This window comes from Gymnodraco acuticeps, unplaced genomic scaffold (assembly GCF_902827175.1).
Source record: "Gymnodraco acuticeps unplaced genomic scaffold, fGymAcu1.1, whole genome shotgun sequence".
NCBI lineage: Eukaryota > Metazoa > Chordata > Actinopteri > Perciformes > Bathydraconidae > Gymnodraco > Gymnodraco acuticeps.
Window position 1 is genome coordinate 447,178 of NW_022990441.1, and position 25,196 is coordinate 472,373.

General features: G+C 38.9%; 1 protein-coding gene across 2 annotated transcripts in view; it reads right to left on the minus strand.

Moving 5' to 3' along the window:
* Positions 1–23,594, minus strand: part of pdgfd (platelet derived growth factor d) — a 48,519-nt gene extending 24,925 nt beyond the window's left edge. For both annotated transcript variants that reach the window (XM_034225620.1, XM_034225619.1), the window contains exon 1: positions 23,000–23,594. In XM_034225620.1, the coding sequence (XP_034081511.1) occupies positions 23,000–23,117 (118 nt within the window). In that variant the 5' untranslated portion in view covers positions 23,118–23,594. The remainder of the gene's footprint in view (positions 1–22,999) is intronic.
* Positions 23,595–25,196: the final 1,602 nt, after the last annotated feature.

Consider the following 25,196-nt stretch of genomic DNA (forward strand, 5'->3'; position numbering starts at 1 on the left):
TTCCCTTTTCAGATTTAAATAAGAGGTTGATACAGCTCTTAGATACGGTATGTCCCCTCAATATGAATTTACAGCCATAATTCCTTTTAGCTTAACTGTGAGACTGGAAACGCCAAACCTGGCTCCGTTAGAAGGTAAACAGATCCTCATTAAACATCAGTTTGATGTTATGTACTGATAAGACAAACAAAATATAATGTGTTGATTCAAAACTTTATGAATGGTTCTTGGCTTTTTTTCGTCAATCTTTAGAGAGAGCAAAGGGATGAGCTATTCCTTTACCATTCTAGTCCATTCTAGCACGGTTTGTAGAAATAGTTATATTTGATAGCTGACAAAATAAATAAAACTCACTTCTTTCATGATTCTAGGAAAGGTAGAGTTATATTTGAAATTATCATTGATTTTGTTTTGTTCGTGTTTTTGTGTAACTGTGTCTAACAAGTCTGAACTTATCACACATTTGATTTTGATACCTCTTGTGTACAAGTAGCACATTTATCCTGACTGGGGTACTAGTGAAAAGGTCAAGGTATCAACGAGTATGGTCAGATTCATTCTATGATGATCAAGAATATCAACAGCAAATATGAGAGGAAATCTGGTCATGGACCAACATACCGTTCAAATAGGAATGAAGGATTAACTAAAACCTTGAGGAATAATTCTCTGGTGCCCAAGAACCATGTCAAGTAATACATAGTCTTTAACAAAGGCAATATACTGTAGTGTGTAAGGTACAGTATGTACTATACAAGGAACATAGCACATACAACACGGTGTGCTTTGTTTAAGGATGCTTAGAAGTGTGTGTAAATAACAGTGTCTGCCTATATGCTCAAGTCTATTGCACTGCTGTGCTGAAACAGAGTATCTTTGCTGTTACTGTGCACAAAACACAGCATGTATTGTACCTTCCTACCTAACATCTGCTTTTGAGATTCATTGCTGTACTGGCTACTATAAACTATAAACATGTTTAAAGTCACGTTTTAAGTTCAATATTATATATCATAATCAACCAGATGTCAAATCATAATGGATCAACTCAATTAATAAACCGTTTTTATATTTAATAATCAATATATACATTTTCCTTTGCCTACTTTCTGTAAATTAGAATTACACAACACATTTTATAGTTGAAGGTGAGGCTGTGTGCCGCAGTAGGCTGACAGGGCTGTATTTTCTGAGAGGTGTGTGGTTTTTGCAAAAATAGCTGAATGCATAATCAAGCCACTTCAGCCTGCACCCCTGGGAGATGATGATGAAGCTTTGGCCCCTTCCTCCACCTCTTCACTGCAAACCCTTAATTCCTCCACCGGTCCTATCCCGTCTCTCCCCTTCTTCCTCTTTGCTTCAGTCAGTAATTCTGTCTCATCAGTCATTCCAGCAATTAACACTGTCCCTAAGTGTGTGTTTATGTTTGTTTGTGGGGAGAGAGAGATAGAGGGAGGGGGCTCTGTGTAAGAATGGGTGTGTGAGAGTGTGTGTGTACTTTCACCTATGAGCATTTATGCTTGTGTGAGAATGTCAAAATGCATGCATGTGCATTTCTGAGTGAGTGTGGGCTTTATTTGTAAAGGAATCCTTCCACTCTGATGATCAGAAGCCTGTGTGTGAAGGTTCATTCAGCTTATGTGTCAGGAACTTTCACCCACTAAGGTCACTGTGTGTGTGTGTGTGTGTGTGTGTGTGTGTGTGTGTGTGTGTGTGTGTGTGTGTGTGTGTGTGTGTGTGTGTGTGTGTGTGTGTGTGTGTGTGTGTGTGTGTGTGTGTGTGTGTGTGTGTGTGTGTGTGTGTGTGTGCGCATGCTTGAGTGTCGCATAGTACCTGCATATTTGTGGAAAGGTTGTGTTCACATATTTATGTAACCATTATCAATTCTCTGCATATGGAGTGGGTGGATAATTGATCTGAAGTCAACATTGTATGAGAGTGTTTCCCACTGACAATTATCAATTGTTCATGTGAATATTAAGAAATATGCATAGCACTTCTTTTAAAAGCATGTTTAGTGTTAGAGATGCACCTTTATTTGAGATCTTGGGTAACATATAAGTGTATAACGCCATGTTGACACCCACACACATGCGTCTGAGGTGACTGCATCTTCTTAGATTCAGACTCTATTGTTTCCACACACAACTATTGAAAAATAAAAGCCCACATGCAGCCACTGCAATCTCATCTCAAATCTATACAGTGTGCAATTGTGACTGATATAGCACAGCTACAACAACTGTCCAAATCCCCTAGTTTCAATGTTGACACATTCTTGTTGGCTTTTGTGGGTAAATGCTCATTGCCTAGCACACACAGTAGGTCATACTATATCTGGGACTCCCTCAAAAAAATACAGCAAAGCAGCAGTTGTTAGCAGTTATGTTCTCTGCAAAGAATCAATAACCTCTGCCTTGTGTTCCCCAGAAATGCAAAGATGTTTTAATGTCAGGCAAACAGAAATGGCTAATTCAAAATGTCACATCCATTAATTTGGCTTTTTATTTTGAACTATGCTGCCCTTCTCTACACTACATTACATTACATTACATTGCATTTAGCTGACGCTTTTATCCAAAGCGACTTACAATAAGTACATTCGACCAGGAAGACACAACCTTGAAGAAAACAGAATCATATAAGTACATCAGGTTTCATAGAGCCAAACATTTCAAGTGCTACTCAACTGGCTTTAGGTAAGCCAGTCCTTTATTAGTATAAAAGTGCTTCGTTAATAGTTCTAACGCTCGAAGTGGAGTCGAAAGAGATGAGTTTTCAGTTTGTGCCGGAAGATGTGCAAGCTATCTGCCGTCCTGTCTACTGTCTTTTAACTGGCTGTGGAGGGTTAGTGAATGATAATTGTTCTACTGAGTAAAAGGTCATATTAATTCATACTAATCTTGCTTGAAAATTGCAGGATATTTATAATTGTACTGCTTTTGTATCGATTTCCCTGGATTGGGACAGCCAAAAGAGAATATATAATTGCTGTCACTTGCATTTGAATTAATTTGTTTCAGTGTTTCCTATCTCTGCCCTTGTAGCCTCTATAATGACAAGTGTACCTGCAGCAAAGGAACAATAGACACATTTGTCTTTTAGATTTGTCTTTAAACATTTGTTGCATGTATTGTGATTTCCAGTGGAAAGAAAAGCTGGAATAAGAGAGTTCTGTATTACAGTGAATTTGTGGAAGCCAGCTGTGGATTAACAGCCAAACTCCAACCATCCCGGGTCATCACATTTAATTTGGTTTGATTGCTTATGTTGGCCTAGCTCTTGCCAATTTAATTGTTTTGTAAAGGACACTAAAAATATAATATTTCCTGCTGGATGAGGGACACATCCAACTTCTCTTTCATTTATTTGTCCTTGGGAAGTTTTGTGGCATACAATTAATGGTTTCATCTTCCCGAAATGCTTTGTTTGCTGATTGGATAAAAACAGCAGGTGGGCTTAAACTTTTTTACAAATGTTCTCGAAAATAAAAAAACAAACAAATTAACATGAGTTCAAACATTAACACAGGGTTGTGTGCATTGACATAGACCATGGCACATTTCTGGGAATGATAGATTCAATGACGAAAAAACATGTCTCCATTACAATTTAATTCCAGAGAAATCAACAGCTTTGTGCCGGCTTTCATTATACCAACAAGTGCAATGATACTATTTTGGGTAAAATCTGATATTGAATCAGGTTTAGAGCAGAATCCCAGATCCAACACATACTTTGGAGGCGCAGTGGGAGATGCTGTGCAGTTTGGAAAGTGACACATTATGTTTTTTCTGTTTGATTCTTTACTGCCCTATATTTGACTAAACTGACTTATTGTTTGAGTGTATAAAGGTTTTCAAATTTGTATCGATTCAAAAGGGCAAGATTCAAAAGCTTTCTTTACATTTTTCCAATTTTAAGCACAATACAGCAGATTGTCTTAAGCATACAGAAGAGTCAACCATAACAATGAGAAAAACAGTGGCATGTACCTAACTGTGCATGTCACCTAAATGTGTGTGTTCACAGCTGAAGGCCAGGAATTAGACAGCAGCGAAGATGCCAGCGGTACATGCCTGACAGTGCTTCACTAGGGAAGCTATTTTCAGTGGATTATAGACTTAAGACAATTACTGACTGAAAAAAATCTTCAAAATACAAAACATATTTGGAGTTTTTACATTTAGCCTATGTTTTAAATGTCTCTAAAAGGCAGTAAGTGGAGAAAAGGCTAAGAATGCTCTACTTGTTTATGACATGTGAACACCATCATGTCAGCACTTCAACCTATGCCAGGCTTTATTCAGATCCAATTATCTGGAGCACAGGAACCAATACAAAATAAAGAAAGTGATACTGTCCAAACTATATCAATGCAGTGTGGGAACAGGGAGAATAACACATTTGAGTTCATGAGACAGTGTTATTACTGTTCAGGGAAGACATGTTCTTCCAGTAAATCATTTCGAAATATGGAACCAAATCTAATTAAATATGTCTTTTTTTATACCCATCACTTCTTCTCTCTTTTTCATCTCTATTTTAAACCCTTCATGTTGTCAGTTACACACACTTATAACATTAAATTAAATTGCTATTGTTTTTCCAAATAGTAACTATCCCAGCTGCTCTGATGTATGAGGTCTCAGCATCTGGTGCTTTCAATGGGAAATTGATAAAAAACAAGTCTTACAAAATCTAGCTCAAGCTAATTTGATGCATTTTTGAATGGCTCATTGATGTTTTACAATGTATTTCTTAGGTGTTTTTTTTAAATAAATGCAATTATAATTGTATTTGTTAGGATAAAAAAAAAAGTAGTAGGATGGCACATCTGCACGAATAGTCAGAAATCTTTGGAAAAATGCAATACCACTGTTTATGAATGTACTGCTGCAACTTATTTCATTCTATATGTTTGATCCTTCTTTTCCCTGATCGATTCACGGTCTTTTTTAATCCTTTGAAACATACCATTTTAGCATAAAAGGATATCAAATGTTTTCCATCTAAGCCACAAAACCTGTTTTAAACCAGTCGAATAACGCAGATCTGTTCTGAACAGAAAGTTCTGCAGTCTCTTAGGAAATTATGTCAGATGTGACGATAATAATATCACTGACAGTCTGAGTCACATGCCTAGATTTTAACACGCACGCACACAATGTCTCACACTGGCAATTAAGCCTTCAGACTCCTGATCTGACACTTAAATAACCGTGACAATGATGCTGTGTGACTGTGTGATGTGTGAGTCTTGTGTGTTTAAGGTTTATTTGTATAGATGCACGGTTGCCTGGATGTATGTGGGTACATTCTCACAAATTAAACGTGTCTCTCCCACCTCCAGTACCATGGTGTGATGTTCTTCATGGCTCTGAGATCTATTTCTGATCCAAGTGCCAATCACACTCTAATCACCCAGCAACCAGTGAAGAGAAACCAAAGAACTCAGGAGAAAAGATCTGACAATGTAGATGAGATATTATTCTTAATATTTCTCTCATAATTAAAAGTGCCACAGGTGTGCAAACACTCCCAATATTAAACTTCACTTTTTGAAATCCAAGTCTCCATTCTGTGCCGAACCAAACTATTGCATCTTGAGTGACAGTTTGCTTATGACACATTCTCACTCAGAGACACACTCCCACAGGACTTTACCTATAACAAGGCAGCCCCATTTCCTACATCCACCATGCCGTCTAACATCTCCTGTTTGACTTTCATCTTCTCAAAATGAATTATCATAAGCCCATACACTACCTAACAGGACAGACATAATACATTCACTCTCAGCTGTGAAGAACTCCCCAGAGACATGCAATGTTACTCTTCTCGATTTTGGTGGCATTCCCAGATTCTGTCTAAAAAGAAGGTGTTTTAAACCATCATGAATTGGGAATTCCTGTTTTTAGGAATTATAAAATGGTGAAATGAAGTAACAACATCAGTTTAGTTAGATGCAAGCAATCTTACCTTGTCACTGTTTGACATGTTAGGAAATAGGCTGGTTTGCATTCTGGCAGAGAGTTAGATAAAAGATTGGAAACACTCGTATATGTCCGATTAATCTAACAGTGCTACCGGGGTAAAGATTGACCTCATTACTCGCCTGTTTGACTGCGGCATGATTTGTGTTTACTCGTGTCACTCAAACTAAATGCGCCAGAGAGGAGGCGGGGCTTATCTCAGTGCAGATGCCTAGATAACGACCAAAACAAGCACCATTGCTGGGCATGTTGTAAAAGTGCCATACATGTTCTGGGTACACGATTAGCTTTCCATGCCTTTGCATTAACTTTTTGAATTGCGACTCGCAAAAGACTGTTTTGCATATGGTGTGAATGCACCATATGGCTACTGCTGCTCATGGTTGGCTAAATTTAGCACAATGACTTGAAACAGCTATTCTGGCTAAATCCACAGATAATGTAATCTACCAATTCAAGGAAAACAAGAATTTCTTGGTTGGGAGCAGTAACTATACCTGTAGTCTCCTTACTGCCTGGCAACCAAAGGATTTAATTGTATTTTCCAAAATGTTAAATGAATGCTTTGAGGGGGGAATATTTTTGATATTAAACACAGGTATCTGAAAAGTCAGACAAGTCAAGGGAAAAACTTTTCGTAATTGTATGCAACTTTTAATTACTTCAAATGAATTCATATCGTGAGACAGTAACTGGCTCTGTCAATGGGTTTTAGTTTATAGTGAAGATAATGCATTTTTGTGAGTACGAGACAAGACAATTAAAAACAACAAAAACCTTGAGGAATACCTCAATAATCTACAAAAATACCCTCCTTAAAAAAAGAGACTAGTAGTTTAAACAGTTCTCTAATAAATGATCATTACTACTAACAACAACACTACTGCTGTTATTATTGCATATACTTTATAACGGACCCATTTGCTGCCATCCCTGGTTATCTGGTAAATTGTTTATTCATCTGTGTTTGGCAACAGATTGTAAAACAATGCCCATTAGCAGCAAAACGACTGCTGAACACTGTGTGTGTGTGTGTGTGTGTGTGTGTGTGTGTGTGTGTGTGTGTGTGTGTGTGTGTGTGTGTGTGTGTGTGTGTGTGTGTGTGTGTGTGTGTGTGTGTGTGTGTGTGTGTGTGTGTGTGTGTGTGTGTGTGTGTGTGTGTGTGTGTGTGTGTGTGTGTGTGTGTGTGTGTGTGTGTGTGTGTGTGTGTGTGTGTGTGTGTGTGTGTTGTGCATCACTATGCTGCATCCTTATCAAGCCTGTGCTGGCTCTACTGCTTTACCACTCTCTCATGACAAACCAGCTTTAAATATTCTCCCTTGCTTCTCAGTCACACCCACAAAAGCATAGAGGCATGCAAAATACTCTCACACACACACACTGGAGGTGAACACTGCATTCCGAGGGGTGTCAGCTTTGGTCAGCATCGGCTCTCTCCCCACATTTCTGCTCCTCTCTCTTCACGTCCTCTGATCCCTCCATCCTGCACCATCTTCTCTACATCTGCTTCCCTCTCTTTTTGACCATGACAAAAACACTTAAGCTCAATTTTTATTTTTGGTTAACATCAAATTGACCCCTGATTTACATTTTCACATGTTTTTTAATATTTCACAGCTCAGGGACCAAGACACACCCCAAGGTTTAACTTACTCTCTGCAGCGCTAAATATTAATTCATTGAGAATAATCCAAAAATACAAGTGCGTCACTTCAAGGGCTTCAACTAACAACTATTTGGTAAAAGATTATTCATTTGATTGATCGATTATTCATTGGATAAAAAGATAAAAGCAAAATGGTCATATTTACAGCGCTTTATTTAATAAAAGGGGTATTCCTTGTCTTTTTTGAAATTGTCTTTTGCTACAGCAAGAAAAAAACAGCAGATTGAATACATGGCCATTGGGGGATGCAGTCATGCAATGAGAGTAAAGGGTAAAAACTAAGATATATATTATATACCTGTCTCTGACTTATGGCATACAAATGTTTTACAACATCTCTTTTTGTGATGTCTCAATGTAACTGGGATTTAACCACTAATCAATGAAATGTGTGAAAATGTATTTAATTGGAGTAAATGTTGGAGCAATAGCCACAACTGCGTCCGTCTTCCCCTTCTGATATCTTACTCTTTTCTTTCAGATTACGATTTTGCTGCAGCCCCACCTTTGCTGCATCCAATTAACTTCCATCAGTCTATTTTATGCACGAGAGCATGTTTTTCGCAGTCAGCGTAAAAGTGTGGGGAATTGGGATTATGAAGTGTAGCTAATGCATGGAGGGGAATGTACAGTAGCATATTAAAGGGATAGACAGACGGGACCTTTCAGTCACTCTCCAGTCTGACTAACTGAAGTGATGATTAGGAAGCAGAATACATGTTTTAAGAACAAGTGTGTTCAGTGCATTAGGCAGGCCACATAGGCATTCATCGGAGTGTTACATACGTGTAGAGGCAGCTGGAGCTTACATACCCAATGAATTATAGAGAACAGCCGGACTGTATATATAATTATAGACAAGAACTCAGCACATGCATCATGTGCCTTCAGTTGGACACAAAAGAGCTGCTGTATAGTTTGATGGCAAAAGAGCTGTTGTAAGAAAAGTGTCAGGATAACATGACTATAAATGCATATCTGAATTACTTTTGGAAATCTATTTAAATAGCAAAAACCACAAGGAAGATATAGATTAAAAACACACAACATTAACTCCCTTTGCAAAATGATGGATGGTTGTTTAAAAAAAGACTCTTTTAAAACTTGAAATTATATTTGTTTATCACTTGTTCTATCCACTTCCAATTATCTTACTTGTCTATTTGTATAATGAGGTTTCCTTTAAAACATCTAATTAAAATAAATCTAGGTTGCCAGGCGACCTTATGATGTAGAATGTTCAAGATTTTAGTTGACTGAAGTGACAAGAAGGTTTAGATATTGACACAATATTGACATATTGACAAGTCACACTCGGACTGCAATCCTCTTCAGAAAACTTCATGCAAACCTGTGTAACTTTGCATAAAAAAACACCCACAAGTATATAAAACAAAAAATGAATTGTAAAAGCGTCAGTATGTGACAGTGTGCATGAGAGCGTGTGTGTGTGCTCTGTGGGTTTTTGGATGAGCAAACCACTTTGAAAGGACTTAGAAAATGGTGTGTGTGTGTGTGTGTGTGTGTGTGTGTGTGTGTGTGTGTGTGTGTTCCTTTGAAGCTACACAAAGGTATGTTCTCTGACACAGACACAGAAGGTTAGACAAACAGCCACAGACATGACAAAACACTGTTCACTGGGCTTACCTTCCTCTTGATTACACACAACTCAGTGTAAGCAGAGAAGAAAAAACACGTTGACAAAAATACAGAGAAAGCAAAAATGAAGGTGAGAACCAAGAGCTCAAGCATACAGTAGATGAAGGAGGGTGCAATGGATGAGAGAAATGGAGGATATATTTAGTAAAGTAAGGAGGACAGAGAAGAGAGAAGAAAGAAATGAAAGGGAAACAGGAAGAGAAACTTCATGTACAAACTGAGCCAATACATACAAAAGGGAGCAGTGGAAAGACACAGAGAAAATGCCACAGGTTGTGCTGTGAAAACATCAAACACAGCTTAGGCAAACAAAGGGAATGTCTGAGTTGCAATCATGAATAAGAGAAGGTTATAACTGCTTTGCGTGCATGTGTGAGTTTATGTGTCTGGAATGCGAAACTTGACATTTTCTTTGGTGGTGGAGATTTTTTGCTTTTACATCATTACCATCGAGTTTCAATGGTCCTGTTGGGCCTTTGATTAGCATTAGCATCCACTTAGCTTCCACGAGTGCCTCTCAGGCATCTATGACTCAACACTTGTTGATGGGGACAAATCACCCTAATTGGTAAAAAGAAGAGGGATGAACAACTCTCTGCCAACTCGGGTGGAAAATCTGTGTTGGAAAAATTGAAAATATAATATCCACAAGTCATTCCTTAACCTTTATACCACATTGATAACATTGAATATTAACCCCAGCATATAACACATAGAATAGATGAAAGTCTAACTTTGTAACAATCCTCTGTTTAGGAAACATAAAGCATTCAAATGCTATTTTTTCTCCACTTCAACAACTACATGCCTTTTTCTTCATGCACACACATAAACCATATTCACACCTTTTTAAACTGCAATTAAAAGACCATGCCATGGACTTGAACATGTTAGCCACACATTAATTTACATTACTGCAATTCTGTTCAAAGCATAACAGTTCTTCTATATTCTATAATGGACTTGGATCATATTTAATCAATGTTTCTTGACTGTGACGATTAATTTATTGTGTATTGCATTATGGGACACTAGTGGGTATCAAAGCATTTACACTCAAACATCAATAACATTTAGTATGTATACTAACTCCACACTACATTCTCAAATCAAAGTCATTTGTGAATGGAAATGGGACACGGTTTAAGGCTTGTTTCTACAAGCTAATCTGTGTATCGCACTATGCTAACATATCTACATTCCCCCTTTCTTGTGCCAGTCCACTTAGCATGCTCCGGTCCTCTGCTGTGATGTGCTCCTGTTTAACGCCTTGGCTAAGCTTGCTGAATAATGCAGAGGGGACCAACACTTGCTGAGTCAGCACTGAGGACAGGTCAGTGGAGACGTTGTGGTTTGTGGTTAAGGCTTGAGCAGCCTTAACACAAATAGAGGGGTGGCCCACACACAAGCAGATACATGGCTGCTTATAAGTCAATGTATACATATTCATGGTGTCAGTTAAACTGAAAAGCAGTAGCACATTCACATATAAGGAAAGAGAAAGGGGTAAACAATAGGAAAGGGAAAGAGCCCGGGGCACATACCAGGTAAGTAGAGATCTGCGTATAGTATTGAGCTCTTAAGGTAAAGAGATGGAGAGGAAATGCATTATCAATGCAGATTACAGCATGCCTCATACTGTAGTCTGAGGTATGATGATTTAACATCATGTTATATGGTTTTAACCAACTTTTACAAATGGTGACATGCATAATAAAATACATTCGCAATAATAGTATACAACAAACAAGCACATATACGCATTTTCTCTCAGTCACAGAGATATAAACGCACACTGAGCAATATGGAGAAAAGCTAACTTCATCCAATGAATACTTATATTGACAATGTAGTATTTACTATATATTTATCATATATTTGCACAGTCAAGATATAATATCAGTTATTGAGATATAACGATGGAAGATATAAGATGGATGGATGGAGATATAACGAATCATGTTACAAAGTAAAGTCTAATGTTGAGGCAAGAGGCAAATATTAGATCTGCTAGAAAAATGTCTGGTGTGTTTAATCTTAAAAAAAAAAACTTTACAATATTGTACATCTAAGACCATATCGAGTCTCATATCACAACATCAATTTGATATTGATATATTGCCCAGTCCTAATATACACACTCATTAATTTGTTGCTTGCACGGCCTTACAGGCACACATGCGCTCATGAGTCATACACAGCGACAGTGTTGCACTAAGGGACATGTGAAGGAGGCGTCAAAGGACAGAGTCTGACAGAAAGCTCACTCTGGCTAAATGGGAAGGTGGAGAACAAATTACTACAAACAATTGATGAGAGAAGTTGACGTGAAAAAAAAGGACAGGGAGGAGGACAGGAAGACTTAGAGGAAAAAGCGAAGAGGTGGGACAAGGAAGGGATTGATAAGACAGGAAAGAAGAGAGGAGAGAGCAGGTGTGTGTAGGAAGCCGGCTCAAGTTGTAACAACAGATTGTGAGGCGGGTTTAAAGGAGGGGAAGGATAGAGAGCAGCATAGGATGAGGGATGAGAGGGGCTTGTCCTGTGTAACCTCCTACACTGTGATGGAGTGTATTTACCCACACTTTATTAGCAATTTCCTCCGTGCGTGTGCGTGTGTGTGGCTGTAAAATATGTGGGGCTTGTTGCAGAGTGTTGCATTGCGTGTGCATTCTTTTTTTTAGGAATGTGAATAATCAGATGAACTGAGTTTGTTAGTTAAACCAATGGAGGGTGCATTTCTGTTCGTACCAAGAACTGCCAGGGGATTCTTTGGATAGTTCAAACATCTGTCATTCAAACTGCTAATTATCAAGAAAACCATCATAGACGCAATCACCCCCCACGCATTTTATAGATGTATTGAGCTGCTCTACAGGTGACTCAAGTGTTACTGCATTTCTTTTAAGGGCTACTGCGATGTGTGTGTGTGTGTGTGTGTGTGTGTGTGTGTGTGTGTGTGTGTGTGTGTGTGTGTGTGTGTGTGTGTGTGTGTGTGTGTGTGTGTGTGTGTGTGTGTGTGTGTGTGTGTGTGTGTGCTTGTGTGCTTGTGAGGGAGTACTGTATGAAAGTGTGTGAGTGTACACATTTGTGTTTTTGTAAGGCTTGTTAGAGTAGCAGTTGGCTCCTGCTGACAGTTACTGCAGTCTAAACAGCAGGGCTGATGAGGACAATCAATTAGCGCACACACACACACACACACACACACACACACACACACACACACACACACACTGTATATATAAAATACAATATAATATATCACAATATTATATTACAATATAGTATATTATATAAGTACATAAACATTCAAAATAACATTTCAATATAATGAAATACAAATGAAATACAAATTCCCTTATATCTCTTTAGCCTTATTTGCTCCTGTGGGTATTGTCCACAGTACATGACCATTACATGTATGTATGATATGTATGTGTATCTGTAAAGCGATTTGAGTCATTGAAAAGCGCTATAATAAATATAAGGAATTATTCATTATTATTATTATTATGTTTCATTACATAACTTCAGAAAAAACTGGGTGAAATTGGCTGTTGTGGTTCTGTGTTTGTGTGTATTGGTCTTAGAGTTTGTGCGTGTGTGTGTGTCTGTGCGTGTGTGTTTTTGCTCAGCTCCAGCTGGGGTAGCACAAGTTTATCAAATATCAGCCTGGATGTCTCTAAGGGCTGCTCGGACGCTGTTTGCTAGATGTATGTCTGTGTGTTCGCTCTGAGCGTTGTGTGTGATGCTGAGCAGCTGCTGATGTTTTGACAGCCATCCTGCTCTCAGTCTGTCTGCCTCACATCAGCTGTGTGTGTCTAGAAGTGTGCATTTGTGTATATGTGCCAGTGTCAGTCAGTGTGTGTGCATGTGTGGTCAGAGCGCAGGGTTACGCAGTGGTCTCACTGTCAGTGTGTATCTGACCTTCCATCTACCACTGGGATCACTTATCCTGCTGCCGGCTCCACAGTTGCACATAGCACCATCCTCCTGACATTTCACTTCTCCTTTTTATGCTCTGTCTCTCTTCTGCTTCTTTTTTTGACTGTTAACTTTTCTTTCAGCTGCATTTTTTCTCCTCTGATATCCCTTTCACAAGCCTACTCTGTATGCTCCTATTTATGTCCCCTACACCAATTTCTCCCTCTCTCCTCTATATTTGTATTCTCTAATTCTCTTTCTGCTTTTCCTCACCCTCTGCTGCCCGGATACCAAATTCAGGAAGGGAACATTATTAAATGAAAACAGGAGAAGGGAAGCTAATGAAGACAAGAAGAGACAGAAGGAGAGGGAGAGAGACAGCAGGAGAAATGCTGAGATACACAAATGGAGAATCAGAGAGGGTGAGGGGAATATGGGGGGAAACGCTGACAGTTGGAGAGGGGAAGATAAAAGTGTTTGACAGAGGAAAATAATATTTTTCATTTGTGTCAGAGCACCATTGTCAGGGTAACAAAGACATAGCTCTCACAGTGCACTAAAGGAATTCTCTCTCACACACACACACACACACACACACACACACACACACACACACACGTATAAAACACACAACATAAATACACAGAGCGTTTATCTTTTTCTTTCAGCAGGGGCGAATCTCCTGGGGTGAGAGCGGCTCTGCTCTCATCTTTCTGCAGTGTCACTTCTGACATTTGTCATGTTCTCACCCTCACTTAGCCCGTGTAGGCTGAAACTCACTGACATCACACATTCTTTTTTCAACACTCTGTATCTTGTACTTCAAAAGTTTTAGTAGGCACTTAAAACATTTGGAGCACTTGATTCTTTGCTGTCTTTTTCTCGCAAAAGCACCCTAAATATCCTCCACTAGAAGTGCAGAATTTAGACTTCTATAGTGTTGTGGCTTTTGTTTTATTTACTGGCCTATTTCCCATTGCTTTTTCTTGGCGGACTGGATTATGAATGAAAGAAGAGGCTTGCAAAAGTTACAAGAGACAAGGCAAAGTCTAAAATGACTATTATAACTTTGTATCTGTCAGTCAAAACCCAGAATAGTATATGTATAGTATATCTATAGATAATTCATAAAGAATAGATTTGTGGCTCTGACCTTGTCAAACTCCTCATGGATACACCCAACAACATGACACATAAGATAGGTTTCCCATAACCATCTTATAAGCTGTCATTTGAAACTTTTTGAAATAGGGCAGGTACCTTTAAAAAAATACTTTATTTAATTAACCATCTGTCAATCAAATTATTGTCAAAGCCAGTCAGCACAAGCACAAAACATATTTGTCATTGATAAAAGCCTACAGTTCAGGTTTTTGAACTACGCTAACCTCTTAGGGGCCATACACGTGAACATTTCTTGCACGCTCCTTTCCATTCATTTCAATGGAAACGCGCACTGGCCAGTTTTGGGTTGAATGAACGGTTTCCTCTCGGTGTCCCCTCACACACACTTAGAATATAAACTTCCATAGAGGATGCAGATTGGTCTGTACAAACAGGCATTACTTGAAGACAGATGTTTGGTGGATTTGATGGAAGGTATTACAGAGTGACAATGGTAATTTCCCTCCCAGGGTAACCTAGACATGCAACAGGTGGATGTGTAGTTGGAGGCAGCAGCAGCGATGTTTGCTAAACGCAGAAGTTACAGTAGTTTTCTTGTGAATGTGTGGTGCAGCTTTAGTGCAGCAGCAGGTGTTCCAGCCTGCATAAACAGCCCTATTGGAAAGAACTCATTAGATTTATGTTGCAGTAAGTTATGTGTGAGGTGCAGTGCATTTATGTTATCTGCATCAATACCTTCAAGCTTAACGATTGTTTTCAGCATCTGTTTAACCATCAACTCATTTTCTAGTCATGTGAGGACAAAAGTGATACATCTCTTCTCAAATTGTGACATATTGGCAAAGCTACCATCAGTTGGCACAAACAGACAACACATTTTCAGTTTGTATAGGCTCAGAAAAATGATATTTTCTGCCATATTGAGAATGTTTGCAAATTCCGAAATGAACACCCTTTCTTTTGATGTAGCTGCTACACCAATCCGTTGCTGTTGTATACATAATGTGCCTGCAGCTTGATAAAAGATCAGCTGGCTGGCTTTCTTTTATTATCCAACTTAAATCCAAGTAACTGCCAATAGCTACACTGGAGATCCTTTTAATTTCCCTTATGTCCCCTTGGAAGTCCTGTTTCAATACAACACCTTGCCTGAGGGGATATCAATGTTATTAACCCACCAGCTGCAGCTAAAGTGGCATTGCTACACACCAGTTGTATGTGTACTGTATATGAAGTGTATTGTTATAATTACTAGAAGCTTTTCTGGCCGCTTTTGGTGGTCCAACACTTTACCATTACTTAACGTTGATGTTGCCTGCCACCCAAATGTTTGTGATTTGATTCCGGGGTGACTTTGTTTGGGTCCATTTATGTTTAAGTGTTTATTGGCTACATTATAAATAACTGTTGAACTGAAAGTATTTAATACAGCCGAGTAGTTTTTTTCAGGTATGTTTTAAACCTGTATGTTTTAGCGCATTGCTTTGCTTAACAAACCGTTTCAAATGAAAAGACCCAGCCTAATTTTCCAACTCATTTCCAATCAAAGTAGCTGGCAGTATTACTTCCAAAAGTTGCTAATTTAGCGTGATGAACGTATACCATGGAAATGGCTAATGTTAGTACTCACAGTTGTGTTACTACACAGTTGAGTTCAGTGTTCAAATATAACTGCACTTTCATTTGCAAACAAAAGTACACTTTCATTCCTGCACAAACACAAGCACACATCTATTTTATATTATTATTATTATATTAAAGCTCGGTTGGATGCTACTCAATCGGAAGCTGTACCTGCACATGTGGATAGTTATGTAAATTGTAATCCCTGTAATGATGCTGTAAAATGTCCTTTTTGTTGTTCTGTTTATGTTTTTATGTTTCATGTGGAACCTACATGAGCAGGTCTCCCTTGAAAAAGAGATCAATGATCTCAATGTGATACACCTGGATAAATAAAGGTTTGAAATGAAATGAATATCTCTATATTTCTACCACATTTACACAAATGGATCATACGTTTTCTCATTTTTCTTAATGTTAAGTGACAATAGCTCTGTGTGTGGAGGACTAAGACAGAGCATATCAAAGTTTAGAAGAAAAGGTGAGAAGGTTTGTTAACACACATTGAGTCACCCCCCAAAAGTAAAGGAAACGTAGCTCGCGATACGGTCATCAACACACTCTTTTTTTCTCCCCTTATTACCCTTCATTTAAATCCATAGGTGTTTCCTTCAGTTTTTGGCTGTGTTGACAAACCTTCTCACCTTTTCTTCTAAACTTTGATGTGCTTTATTTCACAGTCACTGCTTATTCAGCACACTCCTGTTCCTGCTATGCAGTGCCATGCACTCGATCACTCTTTTTCTCACATCTCTTCTCATAATACTTTGCCTCATCTTACCTCTCTCTCACACTCTCTCCCTCTCCAACTCTTTCTTCACCCTCCCTGTCAGCTGTTGTTGTTTTAAATTACATTTTGGCACACCACACCATCTCTCTTCTCCATCCCTTCAGTTCTTCCTCCATCTTATCCTTCTTGACCTCTAATTTCCCCTTCAATTATAACTTTGACTTGTTTACTTCTACCACTGTTCATTATTCTCTCTCTTACAAGCTTTCTGCTACCTTCCTCCAAGACTATCATTTACACTATCTTATCCTATCGTATCCTATTCTATCTATCCACTTTCTTTCCTAATTTCTCCCTGCATCTCTCTCCTATTCTATCTATTTATCCATGCATCCTCTTTCTTTCTGTCTCTGCTGACGTTATCTACCATGCATCTACTGTGCAAGTCAGATGGCAGAGCTACAAAACTGCCCACTGTCCAATGGCTAAACATCTGTCTCCCTTTCTCTTTCTATCAAGCAAGCCCTATAATTCTCCTCTACTGTGTCCCCAACTCAGCTCAAGTTAAAAAGAGATGTGTTGCCTTACACATTGAGTTGGTATAGCCAAAAGAAAATGGTACATTGGAGGAAAGTAATGATCTTTACCGAAAGTACAATGAAAAAGCTGAAGTATTGACTTTAATTACATGTTTTATGTCAACATTTGTCACATCACTGTATGAGGTTAGTTGAATGCCAATAATTAAATAATAATTCATTCAAATCAATGCTTCAGTTTTTTCAGTGTAAGTTAAAGAAAACTTTGTAATTTAAGTACATACTCAAAAATATCAAAGTAGACAAACCCACAAAGTTAACTTACACAGCCATGTTCAACCTAAAGCAAATCTTACAATTCTTGGATTTGTTTCTGATAGTTGAATGAGAAGATCTACTGTCACATCAGTTTGTAAGATGCTACAGCTTACAGAAGTTAGCATAAACATAAACACACAAAGATGGCTCTGTACAAAGGCAGCAAAATACGACTGCCAGTCTGCCCAAGCTTGATCTTTTGTTGTATTGGGGGGAGCTAAGCAGCCCTTGCTTCCCCGTAATTAAAGCAGTTGATTTAGCTACTACTAAATCAAATTGTGTAAGATGTTGTGGTCATGTTGAGGTAGTTTGCTTTTAAATTATTTACATGCAGTTAATTAAAGCACAAAGCTTTTGGGAACAATATCATTTTTCACAGTGCCATTGTCAGGCCTTTGCCTCATTCAATCGATAACTCCTTATTATAATAATTATTCTAGGAGAACACACTTGATGATGGCTTTAGATGAATTAACTGCTTCAGCATTAAAGATTCAAAGTGTTCCTGAATAAGGATCTTCTGTGTATTTGGATAATCTTGAGGAATTCATTGTTCTATTGTACAATCACATTTGGGGCATGAGGTGAAGAAGCTTAATTATGTTTCCACTTCTCTGGGTGTGCACACATGTAGCCTGACCCTCCACATCTTGGAAGCCAGATCTGTCTGGGGCGTACATCAGTGGTGCAGTAATGCTTGCTGATAGAGCTGTGGTCATGCCCTCTTTTGTCCTGCTTTTTTCTTTATGCTTTAAGCTTTGATCAGATACGGAGATCAGATAATCTGCTGATGTTCGGCACTAGACTCTGTCCGCTCTCCCTCTCCAGAAATACCTTATCTTTCCTCCCCTCCACTCCTCTATCAGTGATGCTTTCTTCCATTTCCTCTTTTATACTCTGTCCATTTAGCTTGCCGTTGGTCTTACTATCTCTCATTCTGAGCTGACAGGGCAGAAAAGTGAAGGGACAGGGCTTTCAACTTGGCATATCTCTCTCAAAACACCTTTCCCTATCCTCTTCCTCTGTGCCCTCTAACTCTTCTAAGATCCCTTCTAAACGTTCACTTCTGTCCTGCTGCCCTCTCCTCCTTAAACCTAAGCACAACTGAGCTTCCCCCTAACTCCATTTCATTTCCAAGGCATCATCTCACTTTTTGCTTTCCTGTCCAAGTGGTCACCACCCCATTTTCCTCTTTGCAGGAGAAAACATTGTCTGCCAAATGTTTCGGGGTGGGGTAAGTTTGGCTCGTTCCTTGCTTGGATAGTGTGTGTGTGTGTGTGTGTGTGTGTGTGTGTGTGTGTGTGTGTGTGGTGTGTGTGTGTGTGTGTGTGGTGTGTGTGTGTGTGTGTGTGTGTGTGTGTGTGTGTGTGTGTGTGTGTGTGTGTGTGTGTGTGTGTGTGTGTGTGTGTGTGTGTGTGTGTGTGTGTGTGTGTGTGTGTGTGTGTGTGTGTGTTGTGTGTGTGTGTGTGTGTGTGTGTGTGTGTGTGTGTGTGTGTGTGTGTGTGTGTGTGTGTGTGTGTGTGTGGACATTGTTTATTTGGGGATTCCCTTGGAAGGGAGGTCCTGTAATTGTGTCTGTCGGCCTGGGTGGGCGGGTGGAGAGTACTTCCATGTCGGGTGGCCTGAGAGTGACTCATTGATTACAATTAATCATAGGTTGCTGGATGGAGTGACCAGGGTGATGGCCCTCTACACATCCCAAGAGCAAATATACAGTATGTTCAATTCAAAACACAGAGAAACAATACTTTAATGTCTGCCATTAAGTCTCAGTTTAAATTTAAGAGGTGGTGTGATATAATACGTTTATTTATTGATATGATCAAAAGCTCTGTTAATAAATGGACCGTGTGTGTGTTTTTTTAGAGGCAAGGCCACCTTGAGTTTTCAGACACAGTCAAGGACCATGACATCACACCGCCTGATAGCACCAACGCCTAGCTTAGCTCAGTATGAGAACATACATGCTTTTGTTAACACGGCCAATCATATATTACTTGTCTGCATTTATATATGTGTGTATTACTTACATACTTGTTCCTTTAGTTCTCTTTGTCACTTTTATTTACAGTAGTGTGAATGTCAATCTTTTAAGTGTATCCATGATATATGATAAAGTTTCTGTTGGTTCAGAAAGGGTGACTAAAAGTATTGTCTTTTTGCAGGTAGATGTGTTGACGTGCGTGTCTGTGAAAATGTTTGCCGCATTATATTTGTTCGTAGAGCCGACAGGGTGAAAAAGCTTTTGATTAAAAACAGCTGAAACAGATGGGGAGATGGGGAGATAAAGAAAGAAATGAGAAAGAGGGAGATTGAAAGAGGAGGATCTGGAGCGATGGAGTGATACGTAGCGAGGCAAAGACTGATAAGACAGCAATGAGAGAGGAAGGCAACAGATAAGAGTACTGGAAGAAAGAAGAAGAGGAATCAGAAAGAGGCCTTTCTAAAATATATTGTGTTTGTGTACCTGAACTTCGTTATTCTGTGAGCCGAGAACGCACAAATGCATGTGAGTGTGTAGAATATACTGTGGGAGTACTACTTCTGCTTAGCTTTAGTTCATCTGAAAGTCAACAGGGTCAAAACAAAAACAAAGATAACAGTGCACTCAAATCTCAAAAGTATTTCACACATTCAGACAAAGAATGTTGTGCAACACCTTTCTCTGGATCTTGGTCTTGGCATTTTGAAACACTGTGTAGCCTACTGTAAGTGTACCAGGGAATTAAACGTTGAAAGGCATGTGTCCATATATGTAGATAATACAACATCTAAATAGTATATTGTAGCTAATTAGGAAGGACTGCTGACAGTTTCTGTTTTTGATTGTGACTTATAATGCAAGCATCCCTGTACTTGGTCCTAAACATAAATCAATCCAATGGAAAATCCTGAAACTTTAAACTAAAGGTATTGTTGGCCAGGTATTGTTTACTTTGTTGTTTGTGTAAATATGCTACAATGCTACAAGAACACACTTCCCCCCACCCAAAAAAAAACCTATTGAATGCTATAACAACAAAATAAGTATATCTTTGAACAAACACGGCAGAAGAAACCTTGGGGGGAATTCCGCTAAGTAAAGCTAAGACATTCTGTCAAAGCACTCTTGTACATGCATACACATACAGTTACACTGTACCCACACACATCCACAATGATAAATGGATGAGTGAAAGCTACAGAGCCCCTATCAGCTTGAGGTTCACCCCTGCACACGGAAATTCAAGCTAATCAGCAGCAGTCAATCAAACAAGGGAACTAAGCTCTCATATTCCGCATAAGCCGCCTGGTAATGCAAAAAAAACACACACATAAAAATAACTTCTGAGCACAGTATATTTGTTGTAAGACTGCAGGGGATTAAAACGATTTTTAAAGGCTGTGCAGCATATAACAACCAGTCTGTCTCAATAGCAACTATCACAGCCACTCATAGCCTTTGTGCAACTAAAGATCATAGGAGATCACAGATAAAAGCAATCTGATGTGATATTAGAAACAGGACATAAAGGTGGTTTGAAAACTCTGTGAGAACAATAAGCAGAGTGCAGTGTTGAAGAAAATACCATCTCATCTTTAAAACTATGAGTTTCACTGACTGCTTGTGAGGAACAATTCTTCTCTGATGTTAATGGCCATCTTTTCCTTGAGTGAGTGCACTAAACCAATCATTTCCTGGCAACATCATCACAGGGAGTTCCCTCAGTATGGATTAGTTTGACAGATGGCAAGAATAAACAGCTCAGTTATACTGTATGTGCTGCAGTGAGTTTCCCTCTTTAAGTTCAAAAGTAACCAAACTAATAAAACTTTACTATGTGTTTATAACAAAAAAGTATTTCTTTAAGGCCTTGTGTGGGTTTGAAACACAATGAGAATCAGTGTATAATTTGAAATCTGGTGATTTTATTGTGAAAGTTCAAAAAAACTGATAATAATTTGGAGACTTTCTTTAAGATTGAGATGCACTTTAGATTTGTCTCTATAAATAATAAAACAATTATCATTTCTAACAACTAATCAACTTTTATTTTGTAACTAGATGTTTATTTGTCATCACTTGTTGCTTTTTTATCCCGTCTTACATTAAGTGCTGCAGCACAGCTGTCACTTTCGGCTTCAATTGTGTGATTTATACTCTAACTTTAGATGCTGTTGTGACTAAAAAAGACCCACAACTGTTATTTGGCAGGTTGCAATCAACATCTGTAGATTATAACATATCATAGCATGTCTGACTATATGCTAATTGCATGCATGATATAGCTGCCTTGGTTCATAACATTATTGATCAAAGGTAACTGCAGTAGCAAAACATTATTTGAACTTCAGAAAATTCTGAGGAATTTCATCCGGAGCTACTTTATGTGTAAACAGTAAGACTGGAAGTCATGACCTCCATTTTAATATGTTGTTATGAACACACACACACACACACACACACACACACGCACACGCACACGCACAGAGGAGTGAGAGGTGAGACCGGCCTCAGGGGCAGTCATCCAGGTTAGAACCTAATACAGTGGTATTTTCATGTTTCCCTGCCAAAAGCAACCCTACAGTTGTGTGTGTGTGTGTGTGTGTGTGTGTGTGTGTGTGTGTGTATATGTGGGTGTGTGTGTGTGTGTGTATATGTGGGTGTGTGTGTGGGTGTGTTCAAAGGTACTGTTAACACTGCAACTTTAGCCTCAGGGCCAAGTTAAAAGTAAGCATGGCGCACTTGCAGGAAGTCAGATAGGCAAGAGGCTAAGGGAATCTAAAGCTTGATGCAAGAAACTCAAACGGCACCGATGACAGGAGTCTCACTCTTAGTACAGTTGTCTGAAATATGAATGCTACCTTTTTAGTTTTGAAGTCTGAAAATGTGAAGCAGCTTGTCATCTAAAAGACTTTGCTTTTCCTTTTCTTTTGTATCCACTTTACATCGTTTACATTGTCTCCTTCTTTCACCAGCATTTCCACTCTGTCTTGCATCATTCACTACAGCAAAACATGCTAGTTAACTGATACTCTTGTACAAACAATTGATCCTTCCTGAATATTTAAGTAATGATATTGACCACCCTAAGACAATACTTAATTGTAAGAAGACTATTTCCTGTCAATAAAATATCTTAAAATATCATTGATCTTTTCAAATCAGTATTAAAGATTAGGAAGAAAATAAAAAGGCTACACATAGATCCAATGAATACATAAAATTCATCTAAGCTTTATAAACTATAGGGCTTCAACTAGCCTATACAATAACTTACTGTACACACTGACATATTGTAGAAACAAAACCTCTTATATAATTATCCTACAAACGCTCACTACTACAGTATATCATTGATGAATGGTGTAGAGACTCTTAGCAGTAAAGACACACTAACCACACAAGCAACAATATAGAACAAATTAAAAATGAACTCACCGTCTCTCCTGATGTTTCCTCTCAGCACTTTGGTGGTGGCGACCTGAGCCCAGCAGACCCCGGTGATAGTCCCCAACAGTAAAAGCGTCCACATCTGGAAAACCACTGGTCCGTTCATTGTGATAACAAACTCGTAAACGTCTTAAGAATAAATGTCCTCCTCAACTTCCAGTGGTTCAAACTAAATGTTACTCTACCCTGCGACCAAGAAAGTAGCCACTAACTTTCCATTCAGCAACTTCAAGCTCTCATACTCTCTCTCCTCTAACCGTAAATGAGAGCCACTTGTTGACTTCTCTGCCTGGCGCACACGATGTCCTGTCGCCTGCCAAAGTGCCCACAAAAATCCCAGTTTTTATCCTGGTCTAAAAAAGTTACGCGCCCACAGAAACCGAGAGCAGAACTCCAAAACAATTAAGTGCAGGTGGGGGGGTGATATAGATCCGTTCACGGCCAGACATGAGCTTACAGGCGCCGAACTTCTTATCGTACATACATTTTGTTGAGTCACTGAAAATATCCCGAATACTTTTCTGGTTTCTATCAGACGAGTCTGTGCTGTGAAAGTCGGCGCGTCAAACTTTGCCAACTCAGTGGTGCGCGCTCACGTTGTGTCTGTGTGCAATGGGGGGAGGAGGGGTACGTGTAACTGAGTGAGATGCTGCTGCAGGAGTTTAGAGGGGCAGAAAAAAGCACGGGAATCATGGAGAAACAAACGATTCTATTAAAATCATTACACTCATATTATCAATTTAAATATATATTTAAAAATAAGAACTTTAGTATATTTTTTCCTTTAGAGTTGATTAAGGAAATGCATTACAGAGGGAACATTTTTTAAAGGAAACCCTCAGAGGACAGCACAGGGAGGTTCACTACAGCTCAACTCTGGAGAGAGGAAGTCTCTGGAGTGAGCTTTTCCCTGGTAGTCATTACACAGAGAGCTGAGGAAACAGCTGGCATGACTTCACTTGTAAACTAATGACAGAAGGGAGGCCATTGCATTCCACTATTAGTCCTATTTTAGATGAATTTAATCTAAATGAATAAAGTTAATGCAGCCGTCCATCTGTCTGTTCCGACACTGATATTTGTTTTCTTCTTCAAATCACCCACTTTATAAACCAACTCATTTAACACAACACAGAGGACATGATAGCACTTGTTGAGGATTCTGATAATGTGAAATGAATTGCCGGGAATAATTAAATAGGAAGGATTGTGTAAGCCAAAGTCATTTCCGACAGTCGTAACATTTGGGATCATTTTAGTGAGTATTTTATCCACAACTATAAAATGTCAAGGGTTTACATGCAATATTTGCAGCAATATGTGTTCATCGCCCATATTGTCTTCTGTTTTGGTCACTCATTGCCTCACACTTACTGTAGCTCCTCACCTTTACTCTCCTTTCTTGTCAATCATGTCCATGTGGTTCATCACATCTAGCTCTAAGAGTTATTTTGACTGGCTGAACTTGCCAACTTTAGGTTCTTGCTGACTCAGCAAAAGCCATCCCATTACCCAGCAATTGGCTAATGAGTAAAGCAGCACCTTTAAATCTCTGAACCACTTAGGGAATGATATAGGTTATTAATAGAGAGGGGAAATTAATTATAATTAAAAGCTATTAGACCACCCTGGTGAGCTTCAAAGGCATAATGCACCCGAGGAGTGAATTTCTAAGTACACATAAAGATCACTGGTGGGCACAGATGTATCATATGCCATTAATGCCGGTCATGAACACACCTCCATGTGTACACACACACACACACACACACACACACACACACACACACACACACACACACACACACACACACACACACACACACACACACACACACACACACACACACACACACACACACACACACACACACACACACACACAAAAGTGCAGAACAAGTGGAAAATTAGGTAAGATATAGATGTAATCTGCTACTGACACTGTAATACACTGACAAGTAATAATGCTAGAGTATATTAAAGCACCAAACAAAATGTTAAAAGTACTTAGAGTACTTCTCTCTGCTCTATGTCTGTTCTTATCCTAAATATACTTCTTAATACTGTATATAACATATTAGTTTTGTGGATGTACAGATACTGCTTTTCCGTTCCCCTATACTATTAGTAATTTGGGTAAAAACTAAAAGGTACCATGGGGTACAGGAATCCGTTTTGGTTTCAA